This window comes from Phyllopteryx taeniolatus, chromosome 11 (assembly GCF_024500385.1).
Source record: "Phyllopteryx taeniolatus isolate TA_2022b chromosome 11, UOR_Ptae_1.2, whole genome shotgun sequence".
NCBI lineage: Eukaryota > Metazoa > Chordata > Actinopteri > Syngnathiformes > Syngnathidae > Phyllopteryx > Phyllopteryx taeniolatus.
The window spans coordinates 15,149,872-15,167,961 of record NC_084512.1 but is presented as its reverse complement, the minus strand read 5'-3'; the positions used below and the strand labels follow the sequence as shown (position 1 = coordinate 15,167,961).

Sequence of the window (18,090 nt, the reverse complement as noted above, 5' to 3'; positions counted from 1 at the left end):
CCAACCTTTGCAACTGCGCTTGTCTTTCAACTAGCAAGGCCTCTTGTTCACGCACCAGCAGATTAAGTTGACTATGTTTTATATCCCCAGCAGCTTTTTGGAGCTCCATGCTCTCTGTCCTTTTTGCATTTTCTGCTCTCTCAAAAGCCATTTTGTTCTAAAATGCAAAACAATCAGTTATCTATCACGGTACGTATGATGAACAATATCATTGACTTTTTTCCCTCTTACCAGAGCGCTGAAGCAAGCTTGAGCAAGAACCAGGAATTTCATGAGGACACACCCAATAATTTCTTACAATTCACAACAGGTATCACCACAATTCATTAATGTACTGTAGCACTCAGAATTCTCTAGAGAGGTTTATTTCTCCCAGAAGGCCAAAAATAAAGATCCTTAAAATGCCAGCTTTTCCAAAAAAATACAGTCACCAGCATTAACGCAATCCATTAACATGTTACTAATATATAGTAACATGTGAGCCTTAGTATAAGCAAACAATAAAACAAAACCTCAGAGAAAGGCAGAAAGGAGAAAGCTAAAACACAAACACACACAATAGCAAGGGCAGCTTAAACAGGTTGATGAGAGACCGCTTAAGAACATGCAAATATGAGAAGGGCTTCACAGCATTCCGATTGTCATAAAAAGTCTCTTCTGCTATAACGTACTGCAGGAGAAAAAAAAAAAGTTTAAATGTGACAAGCTCACCTCCTCGTCTTCTGTTCTCTTCAGGGTTTCACTTGCAAACTTCACATACTGCGTCATGAGGGTCACGAGGGCTGTGTAGCGGGTACGAAGATCCATAAACTGGTAAAAGGCATACGATGTTGTTGAGACATAAAGATACTATTTAAACTTTAAATTCTAAGATCATTAAGAGTTTACCTCCTGCTGGATGGCATCAGAAGAGCTCTGCATTTTGCGTTTCTTGAGGGGAGATTTGTGTTGGGAATCAACCATCGCTCTGAAGGTCATCAGCTGGAGCTCATACTCCTAAAAATAGGTTTACGAGTGAAGTCACGAGATTCTATACTTATTTGACATGTTAGAAAAAGAACATTGGAGGAAAAGGTTAGAACTATGAGTTAAATACAATGAAATACCTTTATGGCGGATGAGCACTGTTCTGAGTATTTCTGACATTCATCAATCTGGCTCTGCTTTTGTTCGATTTCAGCAACAAGAACCTGAAAAACAGGGCATTTTAATATATATATATATATATATACACACACACACACACACACACACACACAAATAAAACGGTTAAGTTTGTTATTGTCCTACCTTCTGTTTGTTCAACAGTTCAGCGAGAGCCTTGCTATCTTCTGGTTTATCTTCTTGGGCCTTCATCTGTTCTAGCTCAACTTCCCGAACCCATTCGTCAAGACTACCGTAGGAGTCTTTGTAAAGTTTCAGAGATTTGGTGTTACCATACAGGTCCCTCAGCCTGAAAAAAGGATTGTTAACCTTAATAAGCAATGCATGAAAAGAAAATGTAGGGCTGTACATTTTGTTGTATTGAAATGATTTTAATCTGAATGTTCTGCACTCCTGTTTCCATGCTAGAGTTGTACTGAACTGAAGGCTTTGTGCCATAGAAGAGTTCCCCCAATGCCAATTTTTTCTTCCTCAGTCTGCAAACTATGTGAGACGGCATTAACGCAGCCAAGTAATGCACTCCATTTAACCTGAATAGCGTCAAGAACTGATTGATCAACATTCAATTCCACATAAGTATCAGAATTCAGAAGCATAATCAATTCATGGATTTTTATGCCCTAATGTGTACTAGTCAAACTAGCCATTCTTACCTGCTGTCAATTTGGGAGTGAAGGTGACGCCATCTCTCATTCACTTGATCGGCCTTCTCCTTGTGCCAGTCCAGGTCAAAGTCACGCTCGTTGTGGGCCTTAAACATGCGATCACTGATGAGTCGCGCTTTCTGCAGTTCGTCCTCCATGTCATGGAACACTTCCTGCTTTTCATCAATCTCTGTCCGCCATTGCTACAGTCAGAGGAAAGAATATTTACTCAAAATAAAAATCCTAATGCTGTCAAAGTAAAAAATATGCACTACCTTGAGTATAGAAATGACTGTTTCAATAGACTGGAGGTCAGAGTTCATAGCATCTTCCTCATAGAGTTTTGATTCGTAGGCCTTCACTAACTCCTCTGCACTCTGGGTGTACTTCACTACCAAACTCACTGTCTTCAGTCTGCAAAACATGTCAAATATTATATAAACATTTATGTCTGAGTGCCGCAAGCTTCATTTTTGGTTTCGCGATGATAAATTCACACTCACTTGTCCATGTAAATAGAAGACATAGAGTGCACTTGGCTCATGTTCTGAACAACAATGCTGAGTTCAGAGGAGAGAGTTGGCGCCAATGGAAAGCTGGCAGCTTGTCTGAGGAACAGCTCACACTTCTCCCTCAGGGTGTCCAGGTCTTCCTTAAATTTATTCAGCTCATCCATCTTCTTCTGCAAAGTAAAAAACATGATTACAAACAAAAACAACTTCTTAAATGTTCCATAACAAATCATATATGAACCTCTTGCTCAGTGATGCGCTGCAGACTCTGGTATATGTCGTCTCTGTCCAGAGGTGTCCGGATTTGCCTGATCAGGTGCTCTTCATGGGCCTCCAGATGCATTCGGAAGTTGCGTATTTCTGAGATGTATTGATTGTACAAAGACTCCTCCTGTTCCTCTGTTTAGCACAACAAACCGATGGAACTTGTTTGTCATCGAAAGTTCAAGATTTTAGGTTTGCAATTACAGTAATGCTTTACTGTTTATTGTCACTGACTTCCCCCATACTACAAAATATGATCCAAAGTCTAATATAATTTCAAACAACCTTACCCCTAATAATAAATGGCTTACGGATGATTTTATTTCTACAAATGCACCCAGAATGCACGTCCTCCCCGATCTACAAAGCTCATCTTTCAGTCTAGATATGTCACTGTAACATACTGTAGTTTCTTGGCACCAAGATGCCACCAAAGCCCTGTCCAATGGAAAAGGAGTCCTTCTTCTCTATTAGATAAGGCTTTTGGCGCAATCTTGTGGCATCTTATAGCATTTCAGAAAGAGCACAAAAACAGCAAATACGCAGTTTTTTTTTACAAATTGTTGACTTTGCATGTCTCCATCTGCAAATAAGCAGGAGAACAATATACAGCCTCACGGTATGCAATTGGTACGTCACAGTATTATTAATATAAGCTGTCTAAAATAAGCCTCTAGGAGACATTGTGTCCCAGTATGAGGACTTGTTGCAATGAGGAAATACCCATATGCAGAAGATCTCAGTAGCACACTGCACATTAATTGACCCAATTCAGGCATAGAAAAGGGGTAGTCAATCAGTATTAAGGCTTGTTTGAGGTCTGCCTCCTCAGTTTTATTTCAGATATAGCATAACGTATGATTTTGTTGTTTTTATTTTCGTTCATTTCCACAGCTTGATGCGACAATTTGACACAGAGCCATGATTTTCTCTGGCAGCCGTGCGTTAAATGCACATAGAGTATGTTGTGCCTTATAGTGACAAACAGGAAGGGATTTGGAGCCTTGCCTCTTTCTGCAGATTTGAGGAGTTCTTGGTAGTATTCCTTGCAGCCCCCAACGTCCCTCTCTAGCTGAGCACAGTCTGCCACGGTGAACACCTCAGACTCCTCACAGTCTTCCAGGAACTCATCAAAATGAGACTGAAGGTTGCTCAAAACTTGCTGATGCTCACCTGGTAGCATTGTTTTAAACTGCACCAGGTTAAAAAAATAAAAAATAAAAATATGTTAACATAATTTTATTTAGCATGTGAATGAGATTGTCAACTGCATACAAAGTACATACAGAGGCTACATTCCAGTGGCGGATGCCGCCTATATCAGACATGAGACAATGCCAAGACACCAGACTTTTCATGTTGATGTGGGAGTGATGCCAAAGTGCAAGGACATTCTGGTATAACTGTTCCGTTCTGCAGGAGAACAATGAGGTACGCTTACACTGACACATCATTGACAGTATGCATTGATCAAATAGTAGATGTAGGGCAGCATCTTACTTTGAAGCCATATCCAAAGCTTCTTTATTGGGAGGGGGCACAGTGAAACAGACAGACGGCACCATGGCCTCATTGCCTGCAGGGTTGATGACTTTCCACTTGGCCCGATGAGTGTCATTAGCCAGCACACACTCATCATCTTTATAAATGGTTATCTGAAAGAAAGTGACACAAACTCACTATTACGTGTTTACGGTCAAACTTGGTGAACAAAAGGGTTGGGACAGAACACTAAATCAATTAATTAACCAAATATTCAGAATCTTAATTTATGTTAAAACATTTTGAACAATCGTATACTTGGGGAAACCCTATTTTCTATTCCAGCAGGACTGTACCCCAGTACACAAACATGTAATCCATACAGTCATACCTGGATGAGATGGGTGTGGAAGAACACACATTGTATTGTACCTCTATCTGTCGATAATCACAGATGGCTTTGACAGGGATAGACGATCGAAAAGAGCTGTCAGGGTTCCTGGGCTTGAGCTGCACAATATTCTTGGCCCGACCCATCAGCCCGGCTACAGTGTTGCGGTATTGAAGAAGCTGCTCTTTTTCTTCCTAAACAGATACAACACCCAAGCAATATTTTCACCTTCAGATTTTATTCAAAGTATCTCTATAGATCATGCATGTCTTGCATGCTTGTGCAAGTGTACCATAGATTCCTGAATGAGATCCTCCAGTCTGTGCAAGCTGCTAGTTCGGTCGCAGTTGTACTTTCTCTGAATGGCATCTTGCAAGCTCCTAAGGAAGTCCATTGATTCTTTGGCATCACTGAAAAACTGTACAAAGGGCATAGGAAAAGAGCCTTGAGCAGCGCCCACACAAAGCTGATCATAGCAACTTCAAAGCAGGATGCACCTCAAAATAAACAGCGTTCTCCTTGAGATGCTGTTCCACACACGAGCACAGCTGAAGGATCCAACTCCACTGTGTTTGCATGGCAGCTCTGTATGCCTGAGAGCAAACATATAAAGAAATGAGACACAATATTCAAGTATGAAAAGCCTCCACTGAATTTCAATGATAGCATGCAGGGTGGAGACAGCACTACTGTGAGATAAAAGCTTGGCTTACTTCAATAGTTGGCCTGGCTGGGTGGCTGTTAAAAAGAAGACGCTCTGCTAAGTCCTGCACAGACTTGATCACTTCCTCCTTTTCATCCAGCTCCTTCATCAGCTCCTGTTAGGACACAAAGGATTTTTGAATCGCAGCATTAACAAAGAATCATGTCCCTGCATCCCCAAGCATTCGTCAGACTCACAGCATGGTAGTCTCTTTTCTTGGATACGTTGCTGTTGCGATCGCTCCAGTCAAAGGCGACCTCCTCTTCCTCCTTCTCGTTGAGCCAGATGAGCTCACGTGTTGCCTGCGACACAAAGTCATGCAGGCTCTCGAGTTGACTCTGTCGCTCCTTTGAACACTTCTGACAAGCACAAGTTCAGAAATTCAAATTAGAAAACCAATGAAGTCTGCAAGATTCAAAGTGTCCTCAAGATGTGACTTACCAATAATTTCTCATACTGCTTCTCTAGACTGCTCAATTTTTCTGAATAGGTTAGTTTCAAGGGTAGATTCATCTGAATCTGCAGGGAATAAAGTTCATTAGATTTTGAAAAGATGACAAATTTTGCTGATTCAGCATGCATGATTGCTCACCTCACTCAGTTGGGCCTCTTTCAGACTCATTTGAAATTCTTCGATGGCTCTGCGCACTGCTTTTTGGTTATCCAAGTGCGTCGCCACGCTTGGCATGTCAGATCCCCACTCTGAATGATCCAACTGCAACTGAAAGAAAAATGAACACAAACAAATTCAGGTTTAAGTTTATACTAAAATGCAAGAGAGATTAATGCAAATGTCCATGCTTACCTGCATGTCTGACACCCAGTTCAACAGATCCTGAATGTACTTCATGTTCACCTCCTCTTCTGTCAAGCTGGAATCGGCCAGTGAGGATTTCATTAAGGGCTTGGGGATGTGCATGTGTGTCATATGTCTGAGGCCGCCTAGCTCCATGCTACCAGGGCTGCTCATGTAGGTTTTCTCTGAAGTGGACTGCAGCCCAGGGGTCAAGAACGGTGTCAGGCACGGTGTAAGGCTCGAGGTGAATGTGAGGGTATCTAACCCTCCCTGGGTGAGTACAGGAGGAAGGGCTGCTGTTAAGCTGATGTTCTGGGAGAAGCCAGAATTTAGGCTTTGTGTGATGCCTGAGATCATCATTTTGGTCTGCTCTGTTGTTAGGGTGCGGCCTTTGCTGTACACAGAGGAACACTTCGCTCTCAGGGATAGAAGATCATCTCGCAGGTTTGATACCCTGGGTTGCAACAATGTTTGATGTCAATAGTTGCACAGCATTTTTTTATGTTTAATATGCAGTCATAAAATAGATGTTTACCTTCGAACTAGCTGATTTGTAAATGGAAATTTCCCGTCTAAAAGAACTTGTATGTCCAATACTTGTTGTCTCAGGATGTTCTCACACTCCAAAAGGTAGCCGGCGATCTCTGGTTCATTTAGGAATTGGATGCCAGATTCAAGACGTTTAATATCCTGACAACACAAAACAAACTTGAAATCCATGCAGTTACAATACACAAACAGCAATAAGTTCAACAGCTCAAGGGTAATTTTTCATTTGCCTTTGACTAATACCACCTTTCCCCATTTTTTTATGGAAATCTCTACTTAAATATAAAAAGGATGCTTCTGGCACCTTATAGCGATAAGGTTAATATTCAGGTTATAACATATTCATTTCCCTCACTCCCCCACTGGAGCTCAAACTAGAAAAAAATGCCAATGGAGACAATTTCTTTTTTTTTGCTATGATATCTAATAATTTATCACATTTTTTTCTTTTCTTTCCTGCATTTGCCGCAATTTAGGCCTTGTATTTACTTATTGGGCTTGGTGGGCTTCCAGCTCTTATAAAATAGGTACACATTAAGAAAACTATTCTATTTTTCTTATCATCATCTTATCATGACTTAAATAGAAATACTGTAATGAGTTAAACAGCACAAAACTTACAGATTGCAGGGCATTTCTTGCCAGCGCCAACTTGTCCTCGCCATGAACACAGTCTCGCTGGACCCTGTTGGCAATTTGCTGCAGCATCTCAAGCCTAAAAAAAGCAATGTTTTAATTTGCAACTATGTATAGGAAACCAAAAGACAAGCAAGCAATCGAGAATGACCAGGTAACCTACCTGGAACCATGGACGATGTTGTTATTAAGAACAAAAGAGCTGTTAATTAGGAAAGGTTCTGATCTAGTTCTAGTGAAGCCATTGTCACTGGAACCATAGCTGGTGAAACTACTGTTGCTAGCAGATGAGCCCCTGCTTAGGTACGCCATCTTTTCTATCGACCACTACCTCCTTATGTACTCAATCGATCTAATGTTCTCACATGGTCCACTGTTTGAATCTTAGCCTCTATCCATTTCCAAACAGAGTGGGAAGGATGTCAACTTGCTCACATTTATAGTGTCAGAGTTAGGTGAGGGGGGTGTGAGGGCCTACCCACCCTGAAATAATATGCTATCCTCAGGGGAACCAAAATCACATAGCAGGTTGAGACAGTGTTCCTTTAGAAAAACAAGGGTTGTAACCTCTGTCTCTGACATATTTTAAACACACCCTTTCTTTAATGCTGCTAATATGGAATGTTTAGAAACCACCAAAGCATGGGTGGATACATGAAGTTGTGCAAACTATTGTCAATATAATTGCCAAAACATGTTTCAATAGGAATAAAACCCAGTCTGCAAACAAACATTGATGGAAACAGCGGACTCAGACTTAAAACCTGCTAGAACCTGTAGTCAAAAGCAGCAGCAGTGTGAATTATTATTATTGTTTTTTTAAATGCTTCAACATAACAAATACATGTGAACTTGTATATTTCGGTGTTTGTGTACATACAAAGTTACAGTCATGATCATTTGTGAGTCATTTAAAAAAAAAATAACTAATGAAAATTACATTCAGTCTAGAATTAACAATTAACATTAGGTACACCCTCACACTCTATTTTGATCCAATGTGTTGTATCAAAACTTTTTGCCGTCACAAAATAATGAAAATAATGTGCTAATCATGCTTTCACTGACAGTTTCAGAGAGGTAATTTAATGAGTGCAGTAAAACATGTTTGCGGTTGTACATTTTTGTGGGGTAAGATTGCACTGCATAATACTGGGGGTCATTTCTAATATTTTTGTTGCCTTATTAAGCTTCATGACATGGACAAAATATTAGTAACAGGTCCCAGTATAATGTGATGCAGTTCTACACCACTGCATGCAAACTACAACCACATCATTATCCTGTAATTATTGATTATTATTTTTTTTTTATTGATAACGATTGTGCATGTGTACCTGATAAACAATAAATAAACATTGAGAAGGAGTCACAATTTGAGATGATGTTACACTGAATCATGATATGTACTACTTTGTTTAATTAAATGTTATTTAAAACTGTTAAGAAAAGGAAATATGAAACACATGAAACAATAGCAATCAACTACTATTAGTCAAGCCAGACTGAAAATATCCATCCATCCATCCATCATTGGAGCCGCTTATCCCCACAAGGGTCGCGGGAGCACTGGAGCCTATCCCAGCTATCATCGGGCAGGAGGCGGGTCACACCCTGAACTGGTTGCCAGCCAATCGCAGGGGACATACAAACAACCATTCACACTCACATTCACACCTACGGGCAATTTAGAGACTTCAATTAACCTACCACGCATGTTTATGGGATGTGGGAGGAAACCGGAGTGCCCGGAGAAAACCCACACAGGCACAGGGAGAGCATACAAACTCTACACAGGCGGGGCCGGGGATTGAACCCCGGTCCTCAGAACTGTGAGGCAGATGCTCTAACCAGTCCTTCACCGTGCCGCCAATGAAAATATTATTATTATAATTTTTAAAAAATAATACATTTTCCTGACAGCGTATTCATAGAGTCACATACCTTTCTACTTCAGGCCTCAGGCTCTTTTCTCTTTCCAGCATGGCAACAATTAATTTGCCCCACTCCTTCTCCACATCATTTGGGTGATGACCAGGCGGTAAATGTATGCGTCCAAACTCGATCCAGACCTGTCAAATTACACAAAAACGAGAAATTGCGATGACAGTGATGTATTTTTAACATGTCCATAAGATGGTAATTTGGATTTCTGTACCTCAAGCATTTTGTAGAAAGTTTTGATTTTTGTCTTCTCGTTTTCCTTCAGTGGGATGTCCTGTTCTTTAAATTGCAGGTATTGTGTGTAAAGTGCCTGTGCAGAAATTGTGAATCAATCCCAGCACTTTCATACAAAACTTAGCATGGAAACGAAAAATAAAAATAAAAATGCAGAACACGCTAAGTGTTACACGTGACATTGTAGTTTGATACCTTAAGTTCAGTAGCATTGTTGGGGAATGATCTATCGGACATTACGGTCACATTGTGTTTGATCCACTGACTGAGGTATTTGATCATGTTCTGATACTCCACCCATTTGATGTCAATATCCTGTTAGGAGCATAAGGATCAGCATTAGCATCTGCACACAAGAAGATGCAGTAGTAGACAATGTACTTACATTGGGGCTAATTCCTTCTCCACCTTCAGGTACTCTCGGGAAGGCATCATATAGCGTTGAGACGTATGTGATGACTGACTTTTCATCAGGAGACTGGACATCTACATCTAGTAAGAGAGGCAAGAGTGAATTCAGTCACAAGGAGTGGAGGGTTTTTGGTGGTCGAGCTATACAATGTGACAACTCGTGTAGAAATGAATGAATAATGAAGTGAAGTGTGTGCAAATTGTACCTTCTGGGTCTAGCAGTCTGGCCACTCCCAGTTGCTCAGCCACACCGAATGCGTTCTCTAAATTGGATCGGTTGGTCTGCGTGGACACTCGGCTCATGTCAACTAAGTCGGGTCTGAAAAAGACACAATAGACATCCATGAACGTGTCTGTAATAGAAATTAACAATAGTATGCTTGTGTACATGAAATTAGACACACATGATCATTAATGTAACTAAAGCAGTGCCTTTGTCTTGGACATATAATCGTGCTTTGTTTTAATGACATAGGCTGGTAGCATGTGACCCATTACACAAGGCTATTTTTGTGTTTTTTTCCTAAAATAATAATAATAACAACAACATATGGGCTTTAACTGCCTCCACTATTGGTTCTCTTCTTACATCCATGGAATGAAATTACTGTACAAAAGACTCACTTAGTGAGGCAGCACGGTGAAGCAGTGGTTAGCAGACGAAACAGTTGAGGAGATATGTTGAGAAATAATCACGTTATACTGTGACTACTCTAAATTGAAGGCATTTTTTTCTACAGATTTTCTATAGGCGATACCACGCAAAACTGTTTCCCAAAAAGGCAATTATTTTTTTTTCTCTCCCACAATAAAAAAAATTCTATTGCTCCGGAACCAGTCGTCCGATTTTCGAAATTCTTGATGTGTTGTAGTCAGGTAGAAGTGGCCATTCCAGCCAGACTGTCATTTTTGGGAAACTTGTCATGTTGCCATATACAGTACATTGCGTTACTTGAAAAACATAACTGTGATTTTTATCAATATATAGCCCAAACCCAATTTGAGATTTTTTGAGAAGCCTTGACAAATTTAGTCCCTGACATGAATGTACACATAAGATTAGTGTGAAAACAATATGACAGGGCACTGCACACCACATCACACAAGACATCAGTTAAAAAGCAAAACTTTCACTTTACTGCAGACAGAGAAGACCAATGTTACATGAGGCTCCCCAAATGGCCATTATACAAAATAATTATTTGGTACTGGATGGAAAACATTTACAATAACATAAAAAATTTAAAACAGGGTGATGTATATGCAGCAAGTTTTTTTGTTTTGTTTTTGTATGTTAAGGTCCAAAACAATAGTCTTAATGCCATCACCTTGCTCTAGATCGTATTTGTCATTTGGAAGCTGTGGCAAAAAAAAAACATAATATAGCATGTATGCCATGGTTGTGGAGAGTATTGTGATGGCTAACAGTGTTCTGGAAAGCATTTGTGTGACATATCACACAGAGCTTGTGCAGGTACAGTACAGCTATAAATATGATGAAGTGCATAATTTTTCATAAGACTTCCTACTAAACTGTTGCAAAGCCTCAGAGGGCTGCAAATAACATTGTACCTGTACCTGTATTTATGAATGATGGCATTGAAGAGCCTCCCATCCCTCCAGGAGGTTGTGAAATTGTCACATCTAACACCGACATAGCCTTCCGTAATCTGCTTGGACCAGAGCAGCAGCCTCTCTTTGGCAGTCATATCCTGGGACTCGCCTGTGACGTGAATCTCCGAGATCTAACGCAGGAGGAAAATGACACAATTGATTTGCAGAAATGCATGGATGCATGTTGGCAAGCAACACCGTGGTCATGTTATTCAGTTACAATTCTGAAACAATTAAACAAGATTCCCTGATAGCTTTGATTAACAGCAAGAGCAACATCGGCAGCACTAGCAGCAGCAGATAAGGTTATGTAATAAATTACCCAATAGGGTACTGAAGCATGGGATAATCTATTACAGCTGGCACCTCAGACTGTAGGTTGATTTCCCCTGCACAGTTGGCAGGTACACAAAAAAAGACAATTTAATAATTGTTCTGAATGTTGGCTGACATACACAATACAACACTAACATTATCGGAAACACTTTCTTTTTTTTTTCTTTTTTCAGCCAAAAGCAAACGATTGTAAAATAAAACAATTGTAAAACAAAATCAGCACTAAAAAAAAAAACATATGATGCAAAACGTCTATTCTTTCCAATAAGAACTAAAATAACTCTTCTCAATGAGCGCAACAAATGTGCAGTCTTACCAACAAAGAAAACACAATTGCCCTAAAATAATAAGCAACAACATACGGTATTGAAGGAGCTGCTCTTGACTATACAATGTTTTAACTACAACTGATATAAATGATTATATATATATATATATATATATATATATATATATAAATCGGGACATTGTGCTTTTAAAAAATAAAACCTGTTAACAGCTTAAAATAATGTTAATATTGTTGTTGTTACGGTTATGGGTGTGCTGTGCACATATGAATCCATACTATGGACGTTGCTGAGTGATTAAGGTGATAAAAGAACATCTACAAATGATTTTTTCCTATGGCTCAATATATAGACACATCATAGCTCATGTCCAGAGGTCCTGGACTTAGCAACTGACAACATTATCTGTTTACCTCCTGTTGGCTGCGAATGTATTTAGCATGTTCAACATGACCAGAGCAGGTCCTCCGTCTGGTCCTCCTGTGTGGCTGAGAGTCCCAAATAAACCTTGTGAATATTTCCTCACTCACATGGCCATCATTGGCCCTCAGCGTCTGTAACGCATGCTCCACTGCTCCAAAACTAACAGCCCTCCTGAGCTGGCATCTGAGTAGCTTCTTCACACGCAGATCATCCTTAGCTGCGACACCTCCAGAGGAAATACGGTGAAGCTTCGGATCTTCATTGTATCCGATTCCCCTAACTTGTGGAAAGATGCTTCCAACCATGCAAGTTAAGGTCTGACCAAGAAGTTCATTAGAGCCATTTATGGAAACAAAAGCAGGTGCTTCTCCTACACACTGGACATTGGCACTGATGCTACATTGACTGCTAGGATGTTTATCCACATCTAAAGTATAATTTCCCTGGGTGTCACCCAAAGGAAGATCCTTGTCACATTTCACAGGATCAGTGAATCGGTGCTTCTTTCTCTGAAAGTAGAGACGACCTCTCAGCTCCTTGGATCTGTGGGTGAGTGGAGCTTTCTTGGGGTCAATGTAGCATTCCTCCTTTGGGCCCCGCACACAGCCACACGTATTCCCCATAATGATTTGGTCGTTTCCAGAGTTGAACTCCCAGCGGGTTGTTATCAAGCATAGATTCCGGCTCAATCTCGTCTAGTCAATTGACAGGAAGGCAGAGTTTCCTTTCATTGATTCTGAGAGTTGGTCAGGCTCCTCTCTCACGCTCTCTCCCTCTCTGTATGTCTTGCTCACCCGTGTGACAGCGGAATCCATTCTGACCTTTGAAACACTTCCCCGGCTATGCTAATCCAGCACAAACATCATAAATGCTACACGCAGCCGTGACCCACGTGTTTGTGGCTCTCAGCTGAGCAAGGAAGAAAACTTGTGCACAGACCAGTTTGGGTCTGGTCGGTCAACTCTTATCGACGCAGTAAGCAAATGCACAGAACCAGGTGTCTGCTGTGTTTCCCTATATTTGTGTTTGTAATGAGGTCATGTTAGCCTGGGGAGAAAATTTGGCTCAGCAAGTTGGTCCGCTGTGACCCAGACAGAGTTGCAGCCGGCTGTCAGACAGTGCGGGTCGACATGAGCAGCGCTGGCAAATTCAAGAGAGCTTTGTCTTTGTCTTTTAATCAAGACACATACAATGGCACAGTCAGAGGTGGCTTTCACACCCAGTGGTTAAAACAAACTCTTTTATGTGAACAGAGAACAGAATTACAGCTCAGAAAGGAGCCAAACACTCAGACTCTGAAGTTATTTGCCATATGATACCAATAGATCATAATTACACAACAAATAAGGAATATATTCCTTTTGCCTAGAAAATACATGAACAAACTGTGAATCTATTGCAACTATCCAGCTTGACTAAAAATAACTATGCGCTTAAGATATCTGAACACAAATGAAGGTCAAAGTTAACTAACTGACAGCCAGCACAGTACAAACTACAGTTTACTTACACACAGTGGCCACTTCATTAGGTACGCCAACCATCTCTAATGCAGGGTTTCCCAAACGTTATAATTTTAGGATCTGAAATTTTCCCTTAAAGACAGACAACTAACTAAGATACAATACTGTACTATCAATATACTCTATAGTTTACAACAAAACAAGATTAAAAAATACATTTTCCAAGAAACTGTGGATATTCCTCTTTGATGAGCAGTAAAATAGTCTACACCATTTTATTTTCTAAAAAAAAATAAAAATATAAAATTGACCTGTGACTCACTTTGGGGAACCCCTGCTCTAATAATCAATGGGAAAAAAATAAAATAAAATAAAATAAAAAATTGTCACGGTTAAAAATGTTTTATTTTAAATATGCGTATTATTACATATAACAAATATTAGAACATCTTATATAGTCATATGACATAAAAGGTAGGATAAATGTGGTTGTAGTTTGTAAGTGGTGTGCAGTGGTCAAAATCGTTTCCACTCTCATTTTCTTCATAACCAAAATATTACAAAAACCTCTCAGGATGACGCAATGACCCACACCATGACAAACTAAAACCACAAAATATATTGTTATCTTAACACATCTACCAAGGTTAGTCAAAATGAAAAATATAGTGTTATGTAATATATTATAATTTGTGGCTATTGAGAGTGGACAACTAATTTATATTGCCATTCCCAAACAAAGTCAGATCTAAGGTTACTGTTTTAGTCTCAGTGAATAACTCAAGTGTGAAAATCTGTGTCTCACGAACCACAAATAAAACTCCGGAAAACACACATCAGGGCAAAACAAACCATAGAGCAACAGCTGAAAAGTACATTGTCAAGATTGCATCTACTGCGAAACTACAGTCAAGTTATACTCAACGTGATACTGTGGACTCGTGTGATGAACACGCACAGCCGTTTTGTGTAATCAAATCTTAAATGCAGGCACTTAGACACACATAATATATTTTCACCTTTACAAAGACTTAGCAGTCAAAATGACGTGTAGACACCCATTAGACTGGCAGAATACACAGTTCATGTTAATTAAAAAAACTTGCCACAAGCTATGAGGAAAGCATGAAAAGTATGCCTCCTACTCCTAAACTGATCCGGGATCCGTCACCCTAAGCCAGTCAAAATCACAGTATTTTAATACTGTATTGTCAATCTTATATAAGTAGTGATTTCATGGTGTAGTTTAGTCTCAAATAGCTCATTAATTTCTCCTGACACACCTGGAAATCAAGAAGGAACAGGCCCCTTGCTGCGGGAAGGACTGCTGGAGGGCTTGCGTGAGACTGAATGTTGACATCACCACAGACGCTACCTGTCAACGTACTTAAGTCCAAGCAAAGTTGTCTCTTTGGTTCTTACCAGTATCATTTGTCTTAAATCCAAGTATTATCAGGAGAATTTGGTAGAAAATCCCCCCCCCCCCCCCAAAATTATTGTTATCAGCCAAAAACATCCAGGAACCACTATTAATATCTGCATATAAGCAACACAACTATGTTGGACTTGCTGCGGTTATGAAAACACTATTTAAAAAATATATATATTTATATTTTTTTGTCAGTCAGCACCACATATCTATGTTACAGTTTGTTTGTGTAAAGAGAAAACACAAAGATTAGATGATCTAAAATAAACATTTCTGTGTGTATGTGAAACTGGTTGAGATAAAAATATTAAAACCACTGCTCCATTTTTATTTTATTTTTTTGAATATGGTAAATGGGCTTTCACTTGTATAGCACTTTTCTACCTTCAAGGTACCTGAAGTACTTCAACACTGTCTCCTCATTCATCAACTGATGATACAGCATCAGGACCAACGGGGGGTTCAGTATCTTGTGCAAGGACACTTGGACATGGTCACAGGGGCCAAGTATCAAACCCACAAACTTTGGGTTGGGAGACGACCGCTCTACCACCTGCACCATGCCCCCCCTCCAAATATGACTTATTATAACATAATCCTAGTACATTTTGACTAATTAAAACTAGTTTGTCATAATGTTCTTTCAAAGCAGTTATAAGCTATTATTATCTTACAAGGTATACGATTTTAAAACAGCTCTAAAAGTGAGGACAAAATGTTTTCTACTGACACTATAGTGCATATCTTTTTATAAAGACATCAATTTCAACCTTATGCAAGTTTAAAATATATTAATAAGATGCATGATAGGTGCCAGGAGGACTGAGTGATAAGCAGAATTATTTATTATTATATTAACACATGGATTCCTGCCATGTGCACCCACACATTAACCGAGTGCACTCTCTATGGATCTAGAATTCTCGGAATATTCAGTGAGGAGCATGAGCTCATCTCAGAGGACTCCAATCCAATTTGGAGTGGTACCAAATATAAACGCTTGGATCTGCACAGGTACAAATGTTGTATGCTCATGGAAATAGAGTTGCTTTGTACGAGACTTTTGACATGATCTCATACTATTACATATTGAAACTCACATCTGAGTAGTTTTTGACAGAAATTTTCAAATTGATGACCACGTTAAAATACAGACACCCACTCTAAGTACAGTATACCTACTTGCAAAAGCTTGGTAGCATTCGGCATTACCATATAATTTCAGCTTTAATGAAAACGTTACAACATATCTGATACAAAGAGAAAGTAGGATAATAAAAACATTGTTAAACAATCTGACCAACACAATAAACAATGAATTAGCCCTACAATGATCATACTGACCTGAAAGTGCAGTATTATGGTCCAAATTAACCCCAGGGTTAGTTTGGGATTGCCATCTGTGATGTCATCATTCCGGATATTTACAAGTTTGACCTACAAATGAAAAGACACATTAGATAAATATATAAAGTATTTTTACATATTTTTACATATTTACATAATACAGTACACATGCTAATAACCTTTGTGTGTGTACTATTGTATTGTTAATCTTAATGAGATGTGTCTCACGTCAACAATTTAACCACATTTAACCTTTTGTCCACGAGGTGGCACAATTGTCACTGTTGGAAGAAAGCATGCTACCGTAATAAAAGGGCTGCTGACTGAAGCATCAGACAGCAAGCACACTTATGGTTAAATAACCCACAATCCTGAAGCATTTATCCATCCATGTCAGCCAATAAAGATGTTTAAATTGATTTCATTTTGACAAATCAGGATGACTTTGGACTGTCGATGACTAAATAGAATGTCTCGTTTGTGCACATCTATGACTCCTTTGTCTGGCGCCTGGGCGTCACATGTGGCAACAGCTGAGGCGGCCTGCGCTCACATCATCACACCCTGACTGTGGTGGGGGAGGGAAGGCCAATCAAGCCCTCTGAAAACCCAGTGATTTGAAGGCAGTGCCCCTTGAGGGGTCACAATTACCAGTGGTTAGTGCAATCTTGGTTTTATCGACGGAAAACATATAAGCCTCCAGTCCAATGTATGCCAACTGGGCGATGTTATGTGAAATTCATGAACATCTACGGGCAAATGCATTCATTTGATGTTTAAAGTATTTTCAGCAGTTTAGCATTCTAGCATCATTAATTTCCCACAGGATTTTTAAACATACAGTGTGCTGTATCTATCTATGTGCTTCTCTGTACATGGCATTATATTTACATAGCCGTACTTATACACAGATAAAATCTGTAATACCTAAAGGGTTAATGTTATAGATTAATGATATGAAAAGAAATATGCATAATATTGCTAGTAAAATGTTAAATAGGTCTATCTGAAATGACGATTGACTGCTATTACTATAATATTCTAAAATCCATCCATCCATTTTCTATAATGCTAATCCTCCTCATCATATGTTTAGTTAAAAATTAAAAGATGAAATTATACAATGCTCAACACACACAGATGCTGGAACTTTCAGTGACCCAGAACAAATACATTACTGTGGCCCCAAAGGGATTCCATGCAATTGCTGCTGTGTGCTGTATGAGCTGCCTGTATTTGATGTATCATCCTGATATTAATCGTACAATAGCATTATCATTTTCCGTAGCATTTCAGCCGTCTGCAGCAGTAGTGATTGACCGTCCCAGCCGCATCAGTATCATTTGCTTCAACGCGGAGTTGCTATTTCTGCAGTCAATTTGATTTAAAAAACACATGGAAGGACATTTCATACGCGACCAGCAGCTCATTGCTGTTTCTGAGAAAGATCAAGAAGACTTC

At 39.5% G+C, this 18,090-nt stretch overlaps 1 protein-coding gene across 30 annotated transcripts in view; it reads right to left on the bottom strand.

Annotated features, from left to right (window-relative positions):
• dst (dystonin) overlaps window positions 1-18,090 on the bottom strand; it is a 138,307-nt gene that overhangs the window by 71,818 nt on the left and 48,399 nt on the right. For 22 of the 30 annotated variants that reach the window (XM_061789438.1, XM_061789423.1, XM_061789420.1 and 19 more), the window contains 29 exons: window positions 16,627-16,719; window positions 11,309-11,475; window positions 9,937-10,049; window positions 9,705-9,811; window positions 9,515-9,634; window positions 9,300-9,395; window positions 9,086-9,213; window positions 7,127-7,220; window positions 6,492-6,646; window positions 5,966-6,410; window positions 5,753-5,881; window positions 5,602-5,679; window positions 5,358-5,519; window positions 5,171-5,275; window positions 4,955-5,050; window positions 4,750-4,875; window positions 4,499-4,651; window positions 4,085-4,239; window positions 3,871-3,997; window positions 3,593-3,776; window positions 2,562-2,719; window positions 2,312-2,490; window positions 2,084-2,222; window positions 1,818-2,011; window positions 1,291-1,453; window positions 1,107-1,190; window positions 889-996; window positions 712-810; window positions 56-157 (listed from right to left, as the gene is read on the bottom strand). In XM_061789438.1, the coding sequence (XP_061645422.1) occupies window positions 56-157; window positions 712-810; window positions 889-996; window positions 1,107-1,190; window positions 1,291-1,453; window positions 1,818-2,011; window positions 2,084-2,222; window positions 2,312-2,490; window positions 2,562-2,719; window positions 3,593-3,776; window positions 3,871-3,997; window positions 4,085-4,239; window positions 4,499-4,651; window positions 4,750-4,875; window positions 4,955-5,050; window positions 5,171-5,275; window positions 5,358-5,519; window positions 5,602-5,679; window positions 5,753-5,881; window positions 5,966-6,410; window positions 6,492-6,646; window positions 7,127-7,220; window positions 9,086-9,213; window positions 9,300-9,395; window positions 9,515-9,634; window positions 9,705-9,811; window positions 9,937-10,049; window positions 11,309-11,475; window positions 16,627-16,719 (4,059 nt within the window). Of the gene's footprint in view, window positions 1-5; window positions 158-711; window positions 811-888; window positions 997-1,106; window positions 1,191-1,290; window positions 1,454-1,817; window positions 2,012-2,083; window positions 2,223-2,311; window positions 2,491-2,561; window positions 2,720-3,592; window positions 3,777-3,870; window positions 3,998-4,084; window positions 4,240-4,498; window positions 4,652-4,749; window positions 4,876-4,954; window positions 5,051-5,170; window positions 5,276-5,357; window positions 5,520-5,601; window positions 5,680-5,752; window positions 5,882-5,965; window positions 6,411-6,491; window positions 6,647-7,126; window positions 7,221-7,304; window positions 7,562-9,085; window positions 9,214-9,299; window positions 9,396-9,514; window positions 9,635-9,704; window positions 9,812-9,936; window positions 10,050-11,308; window positions 11,476-12,380; window positions 13,198-16,626; window positions 16,720-18,090 lie in introns of those variants that run through there. The other 8 variants (XM_061789446.1, XM_061789419.1, XM_061789431.1 and 5 more) reach the window with 4 other exon arrangements.